General features: G+C 35.6%; 1 protein-coding gene across 4 annotated transcripts in view; it reads left to right on the top strand.

Moving 5' to 3' along the window:
* The first annotated feature begins 342 nt into the window (after positions 1–342).
* Positions 343–15,338, top strand: part of micall1b.2 (MICAL like 1b, duplicate 2) — a 43,944-nt gene continuing 28,948 nt past the window's right edge. Inside the window, exons 1-11 of one of the 4 annotated variants that reach the window (XM_082170041.1) lie at positions 344–970; positions 1,701–1,749; positions 2,028–2,169; positions 2,267–2,334; positions 2,540–2,658; positions 2,797–2,977; positions 3,095–3,329; positions 11,877–12,040; positions 13,077–13,193; positions 13,730–13,856; positions 15,204–15,282. In XM_082170041.1, coding sequence (XP_082026167.1) covers positions 828–970; positions 1,701–1,749; positions 2,028–2,169; positions 2,267–2,334; positions 2,540–2,658; positions 2,797–2,977; positions 3,095–3,329; positions 11,877–12,040; positions 13,077–13,193; positions 13,730–13,856; positions 15,204–15,282 — 1,424 coding nt within the window. In that variant the 5' untranslated portion in view covers positions 344–827. Of the gene's footprint in view, positions 971–1,700; positions 1,750–2,027; positions 2,170–2,266; positions 2,335–2,539; positions 2,659–2,796; positions 3,330–11,876; positions 12,041–13,076; positions 13,194–13,729; positions 13,857–15,203; positions 15,299–15,338 lie in introns of all 4 variants that reach the window. The other 3 variants (XR_014206094.1, XM_082170040.1, XM_082170039.1) reach the window with 3 other exon arrangements.

The raw sequence follows: 15,338 nt of genomic DNA, 5'->3' as shown, positions 1-15,338 counted from the left end.
GCGATAGACTTGTAGAACGAAAATTCGTTGTGTAATGTTTGTAACTTCACTTCATTGCCTGTAAGAGTCGCCAACGGACAAAAACAATGAGAAATGTACGTACGCCAGACATGAAATTGGCGTGGATGAACGCACATTCTCGCGTTAATTTCACTGTTAGTACATACGACCGTGAGCGTGAAAGCTGGCGTACGCAAAGTTTTTGTGCGTACGCAAGATTGATACATGAGGCCCCAGGTGTGTGTGTGTGTGTGTGTGTGTGTGTGTGTGTGTGTGTGTGTGTGCGTGTGTGTGTGTGTGTGTGCGTGTGCGTGTGCGTGTCGCGCATGCGCACTGCTGCCCTTTCGGGTTGCGCCTCTACCACAACCTGAAAGGAAATGTATCTTATCGGACTTCAGGCTCGTGCAGCAGGAGTGTGTTTGTGTTTGTAGATTGTTTTGTTTTCAGACGTGTTGTGATGAAGTGTTTCTTTAGAAGTATGTTATGAATTCATCTGTCGGATAACTCGGATTTACAGCGCAAGTTTTTGGATCTGTAGGCTATGTTTATTTACTTCAGTTTGATCTAATCACCGTTAACCCGGAGCAATCGACACTGAAAACAGAAACGCGAATCCTGAACGTGTTTGATCTCTGATGGAGTTGTTTACTTCTATAAAAAAGTTTTTGCAGATGTGTGAAGGGACCGGAGCTGGAATGTAAACCCGAGACCGGTGAACAGAGACATGATTCCTCTTTTGATCGGTGTCTCTATTTCTGTCTGAAGCCGCGTCCCCGCGTCAATGCTTTACCCGGAGAGACTGAAGTACAGAAGTGTGTTTCTCGGTCATGTGTTCAGTGAGAGCTCTCCAGGACTGGTGTCGAGATGTTTGTGAAGGTTATTCTGATGTTCAGATCACAGATATGAGCTCCTCATTCACAGATGGACTGGCTTTCTGTGCGATCATCCATAAACACAGACCCGAGATACTGTAAGAAGCATGAGTTTAATATGATCTACTGTAAGAAGCATGAGTTTAATGTGATCCACTGTAAGAATTATGAGTGTAATATGATCTGATCTACTGTAAGAATCAAAGCCAAGTCATGATGTTTATTATAAGAATCATGAGTTAATATGATCTACTGTAAGAATCACAAGTTTAAGATTATCTACTGTAAGAATAATGAGTTTAATATGATCTGTAAGAACTGTAAGAATCAACACAGAGTCGTGAGTTTAATATAAGAATCTTGAGTTTAATATGATCCACTCTGTAAGAATCAACACCGATTCATTGAGTCGCGACTTTTTAATATGATAATTCATGATCATCTGTAGACAATAAATTAGCCAGTTAATGAAGATATTGGACAAAACTAGTTCAAGATATTATTAAATGAACAATACATGCATTAAATTATAAGTATAATGGTATAAGGTAGTTGTTCAGTGCCATAATCTGATAATAATAATATAAGGGCTTTCATGAATATGTGAACAGTATATGTGTACCATGTTATTCTATGGTAAATTGGAAAAAATTAAATTTGACCCCCCCCCCCCCCCCCCCAGTTTTAAAACTCTTTCTCTAGATTATTTAAATGCACATATCAGCTGTTTTCTGTTGTTTAGAAACATCTTGTGTGTTTCTTCTCATATCCACATGTGTTCTGTGTGTATATGATGGGTCTTCAGCTTCTGTTTGTTTCTCTCTGCAGAGATTTACACTCTCTGTCCAAACACAACGTCTACGAGAACATGCGTCTGGTGAGTTTCTGTAGAGATCAGCTGGACTTTAGATTCTGTAGCTGAAGATGTTGAAGATTCACATGTGAGATGATCGAGAAATCTGTTGAGAGAAAGACTCGGAAGAGATTTATTTATCCGAATTGACAATAAACCACCTCAGATCTCAGGTTTTTGCTCCATAGAAGCTCACTGTACTTACTGTACCTGTGATTACTGAACCTCTGATTACTGTACCTGTGATGAATGTTCTGGTTGAGTTTGTCCTTCTCATATTCTTTATTTCTCTTCATCTTCAGGCGTTTGAGGTTGCGGAGCGTGAGCTGGGAATTCCTGCTCTGCTGGATCCGGATGAGCTGATGTGTGTGGAAGAGCCGGATCTTCTGTCCATCATCACTTACGTCTCACAGCTCTACTGTGTCTTTAATGGAAAACCTCTCGGTACGGATCATGAGAAACTGTAAACTAATGAAGATCTCACATGTTCATCATGATTCAGTAGAGCTGAAATTGACTGATAATCTCTGGATCTGATCAGATAGTCAGAAGATTCATGTGAAGGCTGAACTTAGCAGAACCAGAAGACAAGAACAGACTCGCACTCAGGTATCTGTCTGTCTCTCTGTCTGTCTCTCTGTATGTCCCTCTGTCTGCCTGTCCTTCTGTCTGTCGTTCTGTCTGTCTGTCTTTCCCTCTGTCTGTCCCTCTGTCTGTCTTTCTGTCTGTCTCTCTCTCTGTCTGTCCATCTCTCTGTCTTTCTCTCTGTCTGTCCGTCTGTCTGTTATTCATCTCTCTGTTCTCATTCTCTCAGTTCTCATCAGATGTGATCAGATCTTCAGATAAAAGTGTCTGTAGTGTCTGTCACACACGTGTTCATCTCATTCAGAGGGTTTTGGTGAAGGGACGTCTGTATCACCGCTCCTGCTTCAGGTAAAACACACACACACGCGCACACACACACACACACACACACACACACACACACACACATGTACACACACACACTCTCTCACTCACACACACACACTCACACACTGATAGTCCTGATCGTCTCATGGTGTGTTTCAGATGCAGTCACTGCCGTCGCTCTCTGCTGCCGATGTCTTTCACAGAAGACAGTGAGACAGGTTTACTGCAGTGCAGTTATCACTGCAAACCTGTTCCTGAACACGACCGAACCGCAGAGAGAGAAAGAGACAGAAGTGAGACGGACAGAGACAGATGTGAGACAGACGGAGACAGAAGTGAGGCGAACAGAGACAGAAGTGAGGCGAACAGAGACAGAAGTGAGACGAACAGAGACAGAAGTGAGACGGACAGAGACAGAAGTGAGACGGACAGAGACAGAAGTGAGACGGATGGAGAGACGGACAGAGACAGAAGTGAGACGGACAGAGACAGAAGTGAGACGGATGGAGACAGAAGTGAGACAGACGGAGACAGAAATGAGTCGGATGGAGACGTGATGAGTGAAAGACAGCTCTCCACCTCATCAGAAATTGACATACAAGAACCTCCCAAACCTGCTGCCAGAAAGAGGGTGGAGCCTCAGCAACCTGCTTGCCCCGCCCCCAGATCACAGGACCATCACCCTGACAACGGTTAGAATCTTCACTCCTGTGTTACTATATAAAGTTACTATTGTTAACATCATAAACAACAGTTCCAGCTCTACATTCTGATTGGATGACCCAAAGCAACTTACTCATTTCCAGTAGCTGTTCGTGATGATTATTGATTAATGCATTTATTTGAATTCAGAATGGGAGAACATGTTTTTTGTTCAGTCCCATTCACTCTCAGCATGCACTGGGGAATGACTCATTAATAATGTTGTATTGTGTGACTTTTTGCCTGTAGCGATTAGCAGAGTTTGTTCTTCTTTTTTGTGTGTGTGTTCATGTGAATAGGACCGAAAACATGAAACACTTAATATTAAATAATTTAAAACTATATAAATAAATATTTGCATAGAAGCATTTTTATTTTGATATCACTTCATAGTTACTAAAACAATCTTATTTAATCTCATTATTGTTGCAGTGACAATAGCTTGATTTGATAGTTTCTTTTATTCATGTGATTGAATATTATTTGCATCTTGTTTTACATTTGCATTTAATCATTTAGCAGACGCTTTTTATGGCAAGCCGTTTTAACATTTAATCATTTAAACCGACTAGTCTCTATTTTCATGCCACTAGTACTTATTTTTTAGATACTAGTATCTATTCCATTAAGTACTAGTACTTATTCATTAGCTACTAGTGCTTATTCTTTAGGTACTAGTGCCTATTCTTTAGATACTAGTGCTTATTCTTTAGGTACTAGTACTTATTCAATAGATACTAGTACTTATTCATTAGATACTAGTACTTATTCATTAGATACTAGTACTTATTCATTAGATACTAGTTCTTATTCATTAGATACTAGTACTTATTCATTAGATACTAGTACTTATTCATTAGATACTAGTACTTATTCAATAGATACTAGTACTTATTCATTAGATACTAGTTCTCATTTATTAGATACTAGTACTTATTCATTAGATACTAGTACTGATTCAATAGATACTAGTACTTATTCATTAGATACTAGTACTTATTCATTAGATACTAGTACTTATTCATTAGATACTAGTACTTATTCATTAGATACTAGTACTTATTCAATAGATACTAGTACTTATTCATTAGATACTAGTTCTTATTTATTAGATACTAGTACTTATTCATTAGATACTAGTACTTATTCAATAGATACTAGTACTTATTCATTAGATACTAGTACTTATTCATTAGATACTAGTACTTATTCATTAGATACTAGTACTTATTCATTAGATACTAGTACTTATTCAATAGATACTAGTACTTATTCATTAGATACTAGTTCTTATTTATTAGATACTAGTACTTATTCATTAGATACTAGTACTTATTCAATAGATACTAGTACTTATTCATTAGATACTAGTACTTATTCATTAGATACTAGTACTTATTCATTATATACTAGTTCTTATTTATTAGATACTTATGGCAAGCCGTTTTAACATTTAATCATTTAAACCGACTAGTCTCTATTTTCATGCTACTAGTACTTATTTTTTAGATACTAGTATCTATTCCATTAAGTACTAGTACTTATTCATTAGCTACTAGTGCTTATTCTTTAGGTACTAGTGCCTATTCTTTAGATACTAGTGCTTATTCTTTAGGTACTAGTACTTATTCAATAGATACTAGTACTTATTCATTAGATACTAGTACTTATTCATTAGATACTAGTACCTATTAAATAGATACTAGTACTTATTCATTAGATACTAGTACTTATTCATTAGATACTAGTTCTTATTTATTAGATACTAGTACTTATTCATTAGTTACTAGTACTTATTATTAGATACTAGTACTTATTCATTAGGTACTAGTACCTATTAAATAGATACTAGTACTTATTCATTAGATACTAGTACTTATTCCAATAGTGACTAGTAACTATTCTTTTGTTACTAGTAACAAATATTTTTTTTTGCCATTGACTTCTATGGGGATCTGTCATTCAGATATCAACTATTCAGTTCTTACTAGTATGTATTCCAATTGTGACTAGTACATATATATTAGATACTAGTAGTTATTTATTAGGTACTAGTACTTATTTTTTAGATACTAGTACCTATTACTAGATACTAGTATGTATTCAATAAATACTAGTACTAAGTCATTAGATACTAGTACCTCTTAAATAGATACTAGTACCTATTAAATAGATACTAGTACTTATTCATTAGATACTAGTACTTATTCAATAGATACTAGTACTTATTCATTAGATACTAGTACTTATTCATTAGATACTAGTACCTATTAATTAGATACTAGTACTTATAAATTAGCTACTAGTACTTATTCAATAGATACTAGTAACTATTTATTAGATACTAGTATTTATTCCAAATGTTACTAGTAAGATTTTTTATTTTACTAGTAAGATTTTTAATTGAACTATCCAGTGGCATTTCTGACTAGTCATAACATAAGACGAGTAAAAAAGCAGTTGTGACTAGTAAAATAAAAAATCTTACCAGTAACATTCGGAATAAATACTAGTATCTAATAAATAGGTACTAGTATCTATTGAATAAGTACTAGTATGTAATTTATAAGTACTAGTATCTAATTAATAGGTACTAGTATCTAATGAATAAGTACTAGTATCTAATGAATAAGTACTAGTATCTATTAAATAAGTACTAGTATCTACTGAATAAGTACTAGTATCTAATGAATAAGTACTAGTATCTAATGAATAAGTACTAGTATCTAATGAATAAGTACTAGTATCTATTGAATAAGTACTAGTATCTAATGAATAAGTACTAGTATCTAATGAATAAGTACTAGTATCTAATGAATAAGTACTAGTATCTATTGAATAAGTACTAGTATCTATTGAATAAGTACTAGTATCTAATGAATAAGTACTAGTATCTACTGAATAAGTACTAGTATCTAATGAATAAGTACTAGTATCTAATGAATAAGTACTAGTATCTATTGAATAAGTACTAGTACCTAATAAATAACTACTAGTATCTAATATATATGTACTAGTCACAATTGGAATGCATACTAGTCAGAACTGAATAGTTGATATCTGAATGACAGATCCCCATAGAAGTCAATGGCAAAAAAAATTATTTGTTACTAGTAACAAAAGAATAGTTACTAGTCACTATTGGAATAAGTACTAGTATCTAATGAATAAGTACTAGTATCTATTTAATAGGTACTAGTATCTAATGAATAAGTACTAGTATCTAATAATAAGTACTAGTAACTAATGAATAAGTACTAGTATCTAATAAATAAGAACTAGTATCTAATGAATAAGTACTAGTATCTAATGAATAGGTACTAGTATCTAATGAATAAGTACTAGTATCTATTGAATAAGTACTAGTATCTAATGAATAAGTACTAGTATCTAATAAATAAGAACTAGTATCTAAAGAATAAGTACTAGTATCTAATAAATAAGAACTAGTATCTAATGAATAAGTACTAGTATCTAATGAATAAGTACTAGTATCTAATGAATAAGTACTAGTATCTAATGAATAAGTACTAGTATCTAATGAATAAGTACTAGTATCTATTGAATAAGTACTAGTACCTAAAGAATAAGCACTAGTATCTAAAGAATAGGCACTAGTACCTAAAGAATAAGCACTAGTAGCTAATGAATAAGTACTAGTACTTAATGGAATAGATACTAGTATCTAAAAAATAAGTACTAGTAGCATGAAAATAGAGACTAGTCGGTTTAAATGATTAAATGTTAAAACGGCTTGCCATAAGATACTAGTACTTATTCATTAGTTACTAGTACTTATTATTAGATACTAGTACTTATTCATTAGATACTAGTACCTATTAAATAGATACTAGTACTTATTCATTAGATACTAGTACTTATTCCAATAGTGACTAGTAACTATTCTTTTCTTACTAGTAACAAATATTTTTTTTTGCCATTGACTTCTATGGGGATCTGTCATTCAGATATCAACTATTCAGTTCTGACTAGTATGTATTCCAATTGTGACTAGCACATATATATTAGATACTAGTAGTTATTTTTTAGGTACTAGTACTTATTTTTTAGATACTAGTAACTATTACTAGATACTAGTATGTATTCAATAAACACTAGTACTAAGTCATTAGATACTAGTACCTATTAAATAGATACTAGTACCGATTAAATAGATACTAGTACTTATTCATTAGATACTAGTACTTATTCAATAGATACTAGTATTTATTCATTAGATACTAGTACTTATTCATTAGATAATAGTACTTATTCAGTAGATACTAGTACTTATTCATTAGATACTAGTACTTATTCAATAGATACTAGTACTTATTCATTAGATACTAGTACTTATTCATTAGATACTAGTACTTATTCATTAGATACTAGTACTTATTCATTAGATACTAGTACTTATTCAATAGATACTAGTACTTAGTCAATAGATACTAGTACTTATTCATTAGATACTAGTACTTATTCATTAGATACTAGTACTTATTCAATAGATACTAGTACTTATTCAATAGATACTAGTACTTATTCATTAGATACTAGTACTTATTCATTAGATACTAGTACCTATTAATTAGATACTAGTACTTATAAATTAGCTACTAGTACTTATTCAATAGATACTAGTACCTATTTATTAGATACTAGTACTTATAAATTAGCTACTAGTAATTCTACTAGTAATTATTCAATAGATACTAGTACCTATTTATTAGATACTAGTATTTATTCCGAATGTTACTAGTAAGATTTTTTATTTTACTAGTCACAACTGCTTTTTTACTCGTCTTATGTTATGACTAGTCAGAAATGCCACTGGATAGTTCAATTAAAAATCTTACTAGTAAAATAAAAAATCTTACTAGTAACATTTGGAATAAATACTAGTATCTAATAAATAGTTACTAGTATCTATTGAATAAGTACTAGTAGCTAATTTATAAGTACTAGTATCTAATTAATAGGTACTAGTATCTAATGAATAAGTACTAGTATCTAATGAATAAGTACTAGTTTCTATTGAATAAGTACTAGTATCTAATGAATAAGTACTAGTATCTATTTAATAGGTACTAGTATCTATTTAAGAGGTACTAGTATCTAATGACTTAGTACTAGTATTTATTGAATACATACTAGTATCTAGTAATAGGTACTAGTATCTAAAAAATAAGTACTAGTACCCAATAAATAACTACTAGTATCTAATATATATGTACTAGTCACAATTGGAATACATACTAGTCAGAACTGAATAGTTGATATCTGAATGAGAGATCCCCATAGAAGTCAATGGCAAAAAAATTTTTATTTGTTACTAGTAACAAAATAATAGTTACTAGTCACTATTGGAATAAGTACTAGTATCTAATGAATAAGTACTAGTATCTATTTAATAGGTACTAGTATCTAATGAATAAGTACTAGTATCTAATGAATAAGTACTAGTATCTAATAAATAAGAACTAGTATCTAATGAATAAGTACTAGTATCTAATAAATAAGAACTAGTATCTAATGAATAAGTACTAGTATCTAATGAATAAGTACTAGTATATATTTAATAGGTACTAGTATCTAATGAATAAGTACTAGTATCTAATGAATAAGTACTAGTATCTATTGAATAAGTACTAGTACCTAAAGAATAAGCACTAGTATCTAAAGAATAGGCACTAGTACCTAAAGAATAAGCACTAGTAGCTAATGAATAAGTACTAGTACTTAATGGAATAGATACTAGTATCTAAAAAATAAGTACTAGTAGCATGAAAATAGAGACTAGTCGGTTTAAATGATTAAATGTTAAAACGGCTTGCCATACGCTTTTATCCAAAGCGACTTACAAATGAGGAGAACAATAGAAGCAATCAGATCAGCAAGAGGGCGACAGTATACAAGTGCTGTGGAAGGTCTCGGTTAGTCTAGCACAGTACACATAGCAAGGTGGGGGGTTTTTTTCAGAAAAATAATAAAAATAGAATAGAAAAGGTAAGTGCTAGTACTAATTGGTCATGTGCTGACGAAAAATATGTGTCAGCTGCTCTAATTGAGTTGGGCAGGTCATTCCACCAGCTGGGAACAGTCCAGGAAAAGGTCAGTGAGAGTGATTTCTTGCCTCTTTGGGATAATGGCACCTCGAGGCGTCGTTCACTTGCAGAACGCAAGCTTCTGGAGGGCGCATAATTCTGAACTAGAGAGTTTAGGTATATTGGTGCAGATCCAGTGGTTGTCTTGTAGGCAAACATCAGTGCCTTGAATTTGATGTGAGCGGCTATTGGCAGCCAGTGTGAACTGATGAAGAGAGGTGTGGCGTGCGTCTCTTTGGCTTGTTGAAGACCACCCTCGCTGCTGCATTCTGGATCAGTTGCAAAGACTTAATAGTGCATGCCGGAAGGCAAGCTAAGAGAGCATTACAATAGTCCAGTCTGGAGAGAACAAGAGCTTGGACAAGGAGTTGTGTAGCATGCTCTGATAGGACGGCTCTAATCTTCCTAATGTTGTATAAAGCAAATCTGCAGGACTGGGCCATTGTGGTAATATGGTCTGTGAAGCTTAACTGATCATCAATCACAACTCCAAGATTCCTGGCTGTCCTGGAAGGAGTTATGGATGACAAACGTAGCTGTATAGAGAAGTTGTGGTGAAGTGTTGGGTTGGCTAAGACCACAAGCAGCTCTGTCTTAACAATGTTGAGTTGAAGGTGATGGTTCTTCATCCAGCAAGAAATGTATGTTACACAGGATGCAATGCGAACAGGTACCGTTGGATCATCATGCTGGAATGAGAGGTAGAGTTGTGTGTCATCAGCATAGCAGTGATAGGAAAAGACATGTTTCTGAATGACATAGTAATAACATGTAGATGGAGAAGAGAAGTGGTCCCAGCACTGAGCCCTGAGGAACCCCAGTAGCCATAAGTTGTGTCTTAGAGACCTCGCCCCTCCAAGACACCCTGAAGGATATACCTGAGAGGTAAGACTTGAACCCTTGTAGTGCAGTTCCTGATACACCCATCTTCATGAGGGTTGACAGGAGGATCTGGTGGTTAACTGTGTCAAAAGCAGCAGACAGATCCAGCAGGATGAGTACTGAGGATTTGGAAGCTGCTCTTGCCAGTCTCAGAGCTTCAGTAACCGAGAGCAGGGCAGTCTCAGTTGAGTGGCCACTTTTGAAACCAGACTGGTTGTTGTCCAGGATGTTGTTCTGTGTGAGAAACATGGAGAGTTGGTTAAACACAACTTGCTCAAGTGTCTTTGCAATGAATGGAAGAAGGGACACCGATCTGTAGTTTTCTAAAAGTGCTGGATTTAGAGTGGGTTTCTTAAGTAGTGGGGTTACCCGAGCTTGCTTAAATGCTGTGGGAAAGGTACCAGTGTGAAGAGAAGTGTTAATAATGTAAGTAAGTGCAGGTGTAATTGAAGGAGAAATGGCCTGAGGTAAGTGGAGATAGGATCAAGAGGACGGGTAGTAGGATGATTGGAAAGGATAAGTTTGGAAATGTCTGCCTCCGAAAGTGGAGAGAGGGAGGAGAGAGGGTTTGTATTATGATGTTTTTATTTTTTTAGTTGAATTAGGAGAATTGGCCGCTGTTAGAGGGGAGCAAAGAGTGTCAGTAGCACTGTTAGTGTCCAGTGCTGAAAACTGAGCGGGTTGAGGAAGTGAGGATGAAAACAGACTTTATTTCTGTCAGACGTCAATAAAAGTTTAGATTTTTTTTTTCTCAATAAAACTCAATAAAAACTTTTGTAGACGTCTGACAGGAATAAAGTCAGTCTGGTTAGTAATAAGTGAAGCTGGTAATGCTGTTTGTGGAGTTGTTTAATCCTCCTCTGCTGCGATCTTCACAGATTTAATGTCTTCTTTTCTCTTCAGTTGATTTCAGTTGTAATTCTTGTGTTTCTGCTTGTCTCTTTTTCTGTTCTCTTCTTTCCTTCAGTGATTCTGCTTGTTAAACGGCTTATTAAGGCTGAGATGACTCCATATTTAATACACAGATTTTGTGGCTCAGATAAGGTCCAGTTGTGGTTTATTTCTTTGCTCTTGGCTGACATGTGGCATTGCTATGGCCTGCTTGTGGCCCAGATCTGGCAAACAGGAGTGAGCCGCCCAAGGGCCATCATGCGGCCTGCATGTGGGCCATATCATCATTCCACATGTGGCAGATGTGGGCCGGATCTGGGCTGAAACAATGTTGCTATCTGGGCCATAGAGGAAAGGCGAGAGGGAGAGAGTGAGCGTAGGTTACGCCGAAAGGTGACCTGCGGAGGAGTGCATGTTGTCGTGTCAGTTTGAGGTCAATTTTTTAATGTCTTGTTTAAATAAACACTTACAAAAAAAAAAAAAACCCATCAAATTAAAGTTTGACAGATTTGCTTATAGTAGAGTTATTTATATAACTTTTATATAACGGTTTTATATATTTAATCTTAAATATGTCATTATTACAGTGATGGTTTAGCTTGATGTTTTAAACTATCAGTTGAAGTGCATTCAGTGTGTCTCATGTGTTTGTCTCAGTATCGTCTCAGCGAGTCGTCCGTAAGGATCATCCCTGGATGAAGCTTGTTGATCCGGGTCCCTGGTATCGTCTTCCTCCGACTCAGTCCGCTCACTCCCGCCACTGCCCCACGACCTTTAACCCCTTCCTGGAGGACAATGAGGATGAGTCCAAGGATGAAGAGGTACTGAATGAAAATCTGAATCAGCCTTTCATCATGTGACCTGATCCTCATACAACTGCATTAAAAAGTCTGTTTATCCTCAATTCTACAAGATTCAACATTCACATTCTCAGTTATAGAGAATAACCTTGCAATGAAATGTAAACCTGCTCAGCTACTTAGATTGTGCGTCAAATAAGAAAGATAGTATGTATGTATGTATGCAAGTAATGGTAAGATAAACATAATAAAAATACAATTAATAGTTATAAACAAAATAGCATTACAATTGCTAAGAATAAAAACAGAATGAATAACTAGACTGTGAACCTGAGGTTTCTGAAGAGCTGACACAAACCAGCAGGTTTATTTGACCAGCACTGGCTCTTCTCTCGCTGAAGCTTGTTTATATTTAGACGCTAGTTTAGACGAGTCTTGTGTTCTGGGAATAGAGCTGCTGCTGTTAGCAGAGACGCTCAGGCTCAGGTTTATCTGAGAAACACACTGGTTCTGAATCACTACAGACACTCCTAGAAGATCTAGAAGAGACTCGACTTAACAAGTAATTTGCTCTTAAGAAGAAAGTGTCTCAAATTCTGTTAGCTTTATCAAAGAAATTGTGTCTCAAACTTCCCCTAATTTTCTGTCCAATCATGTTGAGATCAGAGCTGAGTCAGACCAAGAACCAGGATCTCCATTTTAATGATCTGAAACAGAGAACATGATGCAGCATTAACTTCCCTTTCAGAGTCATGTTATTTCTGTAATGAATTGTGTGTGAGCTGAATCATGTGATCAGACGTCTGACGCTCAGACTGAAGAGTCACAGTTTGTGGTTGTGGGTTGTTGTTTTTCTCTTTGCAATTTCATGAGATGTGTGTGTGTGTGTGTGTGTGTGTGTGTGTGTGTGTGTGTGTGTGTGTGTGTGTGTGTGTGTGTGTGTGTGTGTGTGTGTGTGTGTGTGTGTGTGTGTGTGTGTGTGTGTGTGTGTGTGTGTGTGTGTGTGTGTGTGTGTGTGTGTTAACATTAGATTGTCTCTGTTTTTCTCTTTATCAAGCAAAACCCTTTAAGTTTCAAAACTTCAGTTGCACACAAACCACAAACCTCATCTTCAGTTCCCAGCATGCATCAGGCTGCAGCTTCTGCCCACGGTTTCCCACTCATCAAGAGGAAGGTGAGACAGAAACTGTTTGTTTTGCTGTTGGAGTAAATGATGCTTCATACTGACGATTAGAGACCTTCACTTCAAACTACAAACTCACAGTACAAGACAGAGAAATAAGAAAAAGACTTTAGTTCTTTTGTGGTTTCAGTTAGCAAACTGATCAGTTTATCTATATGATCATATTTAAAATCATTCATTGAGATTTCATTGAGATTTGTTTTTGAGATCATTTTATTTAATAACCAGATTTGTATATATATATATATATATATATATATATATATATATATATATATATATATATATAAAAAATTTGTTTTGTTTTGTGCAGTAAGATTACAAATACATATAAAAATCTAAAATCTTTTTTTTTTTACCTAAACTTTTTAGCAAGGATTGCAGCAAAATTGACTAGCTTATATTTTATATGCGATTGAGATTTGTTACAAACCTGTTGTGAACGTGAGTGTTTTAATTCAGTTTAATGCACTTTTTTTTAGATGTAAACTGTTCTCTGACTGAAGGATGATTGATTGTGTGTTCAGGTGATCACAGACACGCTCGTGTCAGAGAAGGAGGTGTGTGAGGAGCAGAAGGAGCTGGAGGAGCGTCTGCTGAAGCTGGAGAAGAGAGGAGTGCAGCTGGAGAGAGAGATGAGGAGACGAACGGATGGTGAGAAACACCTGAACCTCCTCACTCAAAAACACACGCTAATGCTAACAAGCAAACATACAGTAAGAGCTACTATAGTTGAGAAGAGCTGGAGAGAGAGATGAGGAGCCGCCAAACTGATGAGAAACACATAACCTCCATATACAACAACAGATGTATTAATATTAATACCATTAATGCTAATAGACAAACATAAGGCCCTTTCACACAGCGCGTTGATCCCGCAAAATTGCCATAAATTGCTAGAGTGCCTTCTGTGTGAACAGAAACACGTCCCAGGATTGATGCTGGGATGGGGACATAGTAACATTGGCGGGATCAGTGTGTGAACAAAAGCCAGGACCAATGCCGTAAGGGGTATTGTGTTGCTCTTAGAAGAAAGTTTGTGTTTGTCATCAACAAAGAAAGAACGAAAAAATGTCTGCAAACTAGAATGAAACAGAGACCAGGAGCTCCTTACTATCCGCGCTGAAGCTGAGATCGTTCGCCAGCTTTGTGGAATGGTACGCGATGCATTAGTGTACGACCGAATCCGGAAAAAAATGCTCAAGTGTGGTTTCTCGAGATCGAAAGTGCAGATCATTAGTAAACTGAAGACGCTGCGTAAAAAAATCCATTAAGTACATGACTACAATGGCTTTTTTATAACACATCCTGACATCAAGTGTCTTTACGGGATCTTTATGGGATGTGTGTGAACGCACTCACATATTCCGGAAAATCACTGGCAGTGTGAATTAACCAAAATCAAACGATCCCGGGACAAATCCAAGGACACATTATCTGTGTATTTTCTGGAATCTCTGTGAAAGGGGCTTAAAATAACAATCTAAATCTAAATAACAAACTATGTAAGGGATATGTATAGCGAGGCTGAACGGGATCAGCCTGAAGGGGTTGTTATTCGCTATAACAACCGCCTTGCTATACATTACCCTGCTTATTACATGGCTACCTACAAAATAAATAAATAATTTGACACAAAATATTGATTTAAAAAGGAGTTTATTGATTTAAAAACGATTATATTGATTCCGCTAAAGAAAATAGTCAGTTCTGCGTCCATAGCAACGCTCTGTTTTTCATGGCAATGGTGTGTTATACTTCGCAGAGGTCTGTTATCAAGAAATAACAGACCGCATTCTACATTGGAATTCAGCCAAGCCATGTAATAAATCTAAATAACAATCTAAAAAACAAACTATACAAATCATGAACCTCAATCCATTTGCCAGTGGAGTTTAAAGTCATGGACTCTTGATGTGGTAGTGACTAATCAAATAAACACTGAGGAATTCATTAGTGGATCTGAGGCGCTTTTGTTTATGAATGATGTGTTTGTTTCAGAGAATCTTCTAGTCGACTGGTTCATTCTGATTCATAAGAAGAACATGTTAGTGCGCAGAGATGCAGAGCTGGTGTATATGTGAGTACACACACAAGTAAGGTTTTTTGTGAGGCCAAATTTTGCAGCTTGATGTC

This window comes from Leuciscus leuciscus (genome assembly GCF_965113295.1).
Source record: "Leuciscus leuciscus genome assembly, chromosome: 1".
Classification (NCBI taxonomy): domain Eukaryota; kingdom Metazoa; phylum Chordata; class Actinopteri; order Cypriniformes; family Leuciscidae; genus Leuciscus; species Leuciscus leuciscus.
The sequence above is the reverse complement of the archived record's forward strand: the minus strand, read 5'-3'. Positions and strand labels throughout refer to the sequence as shown.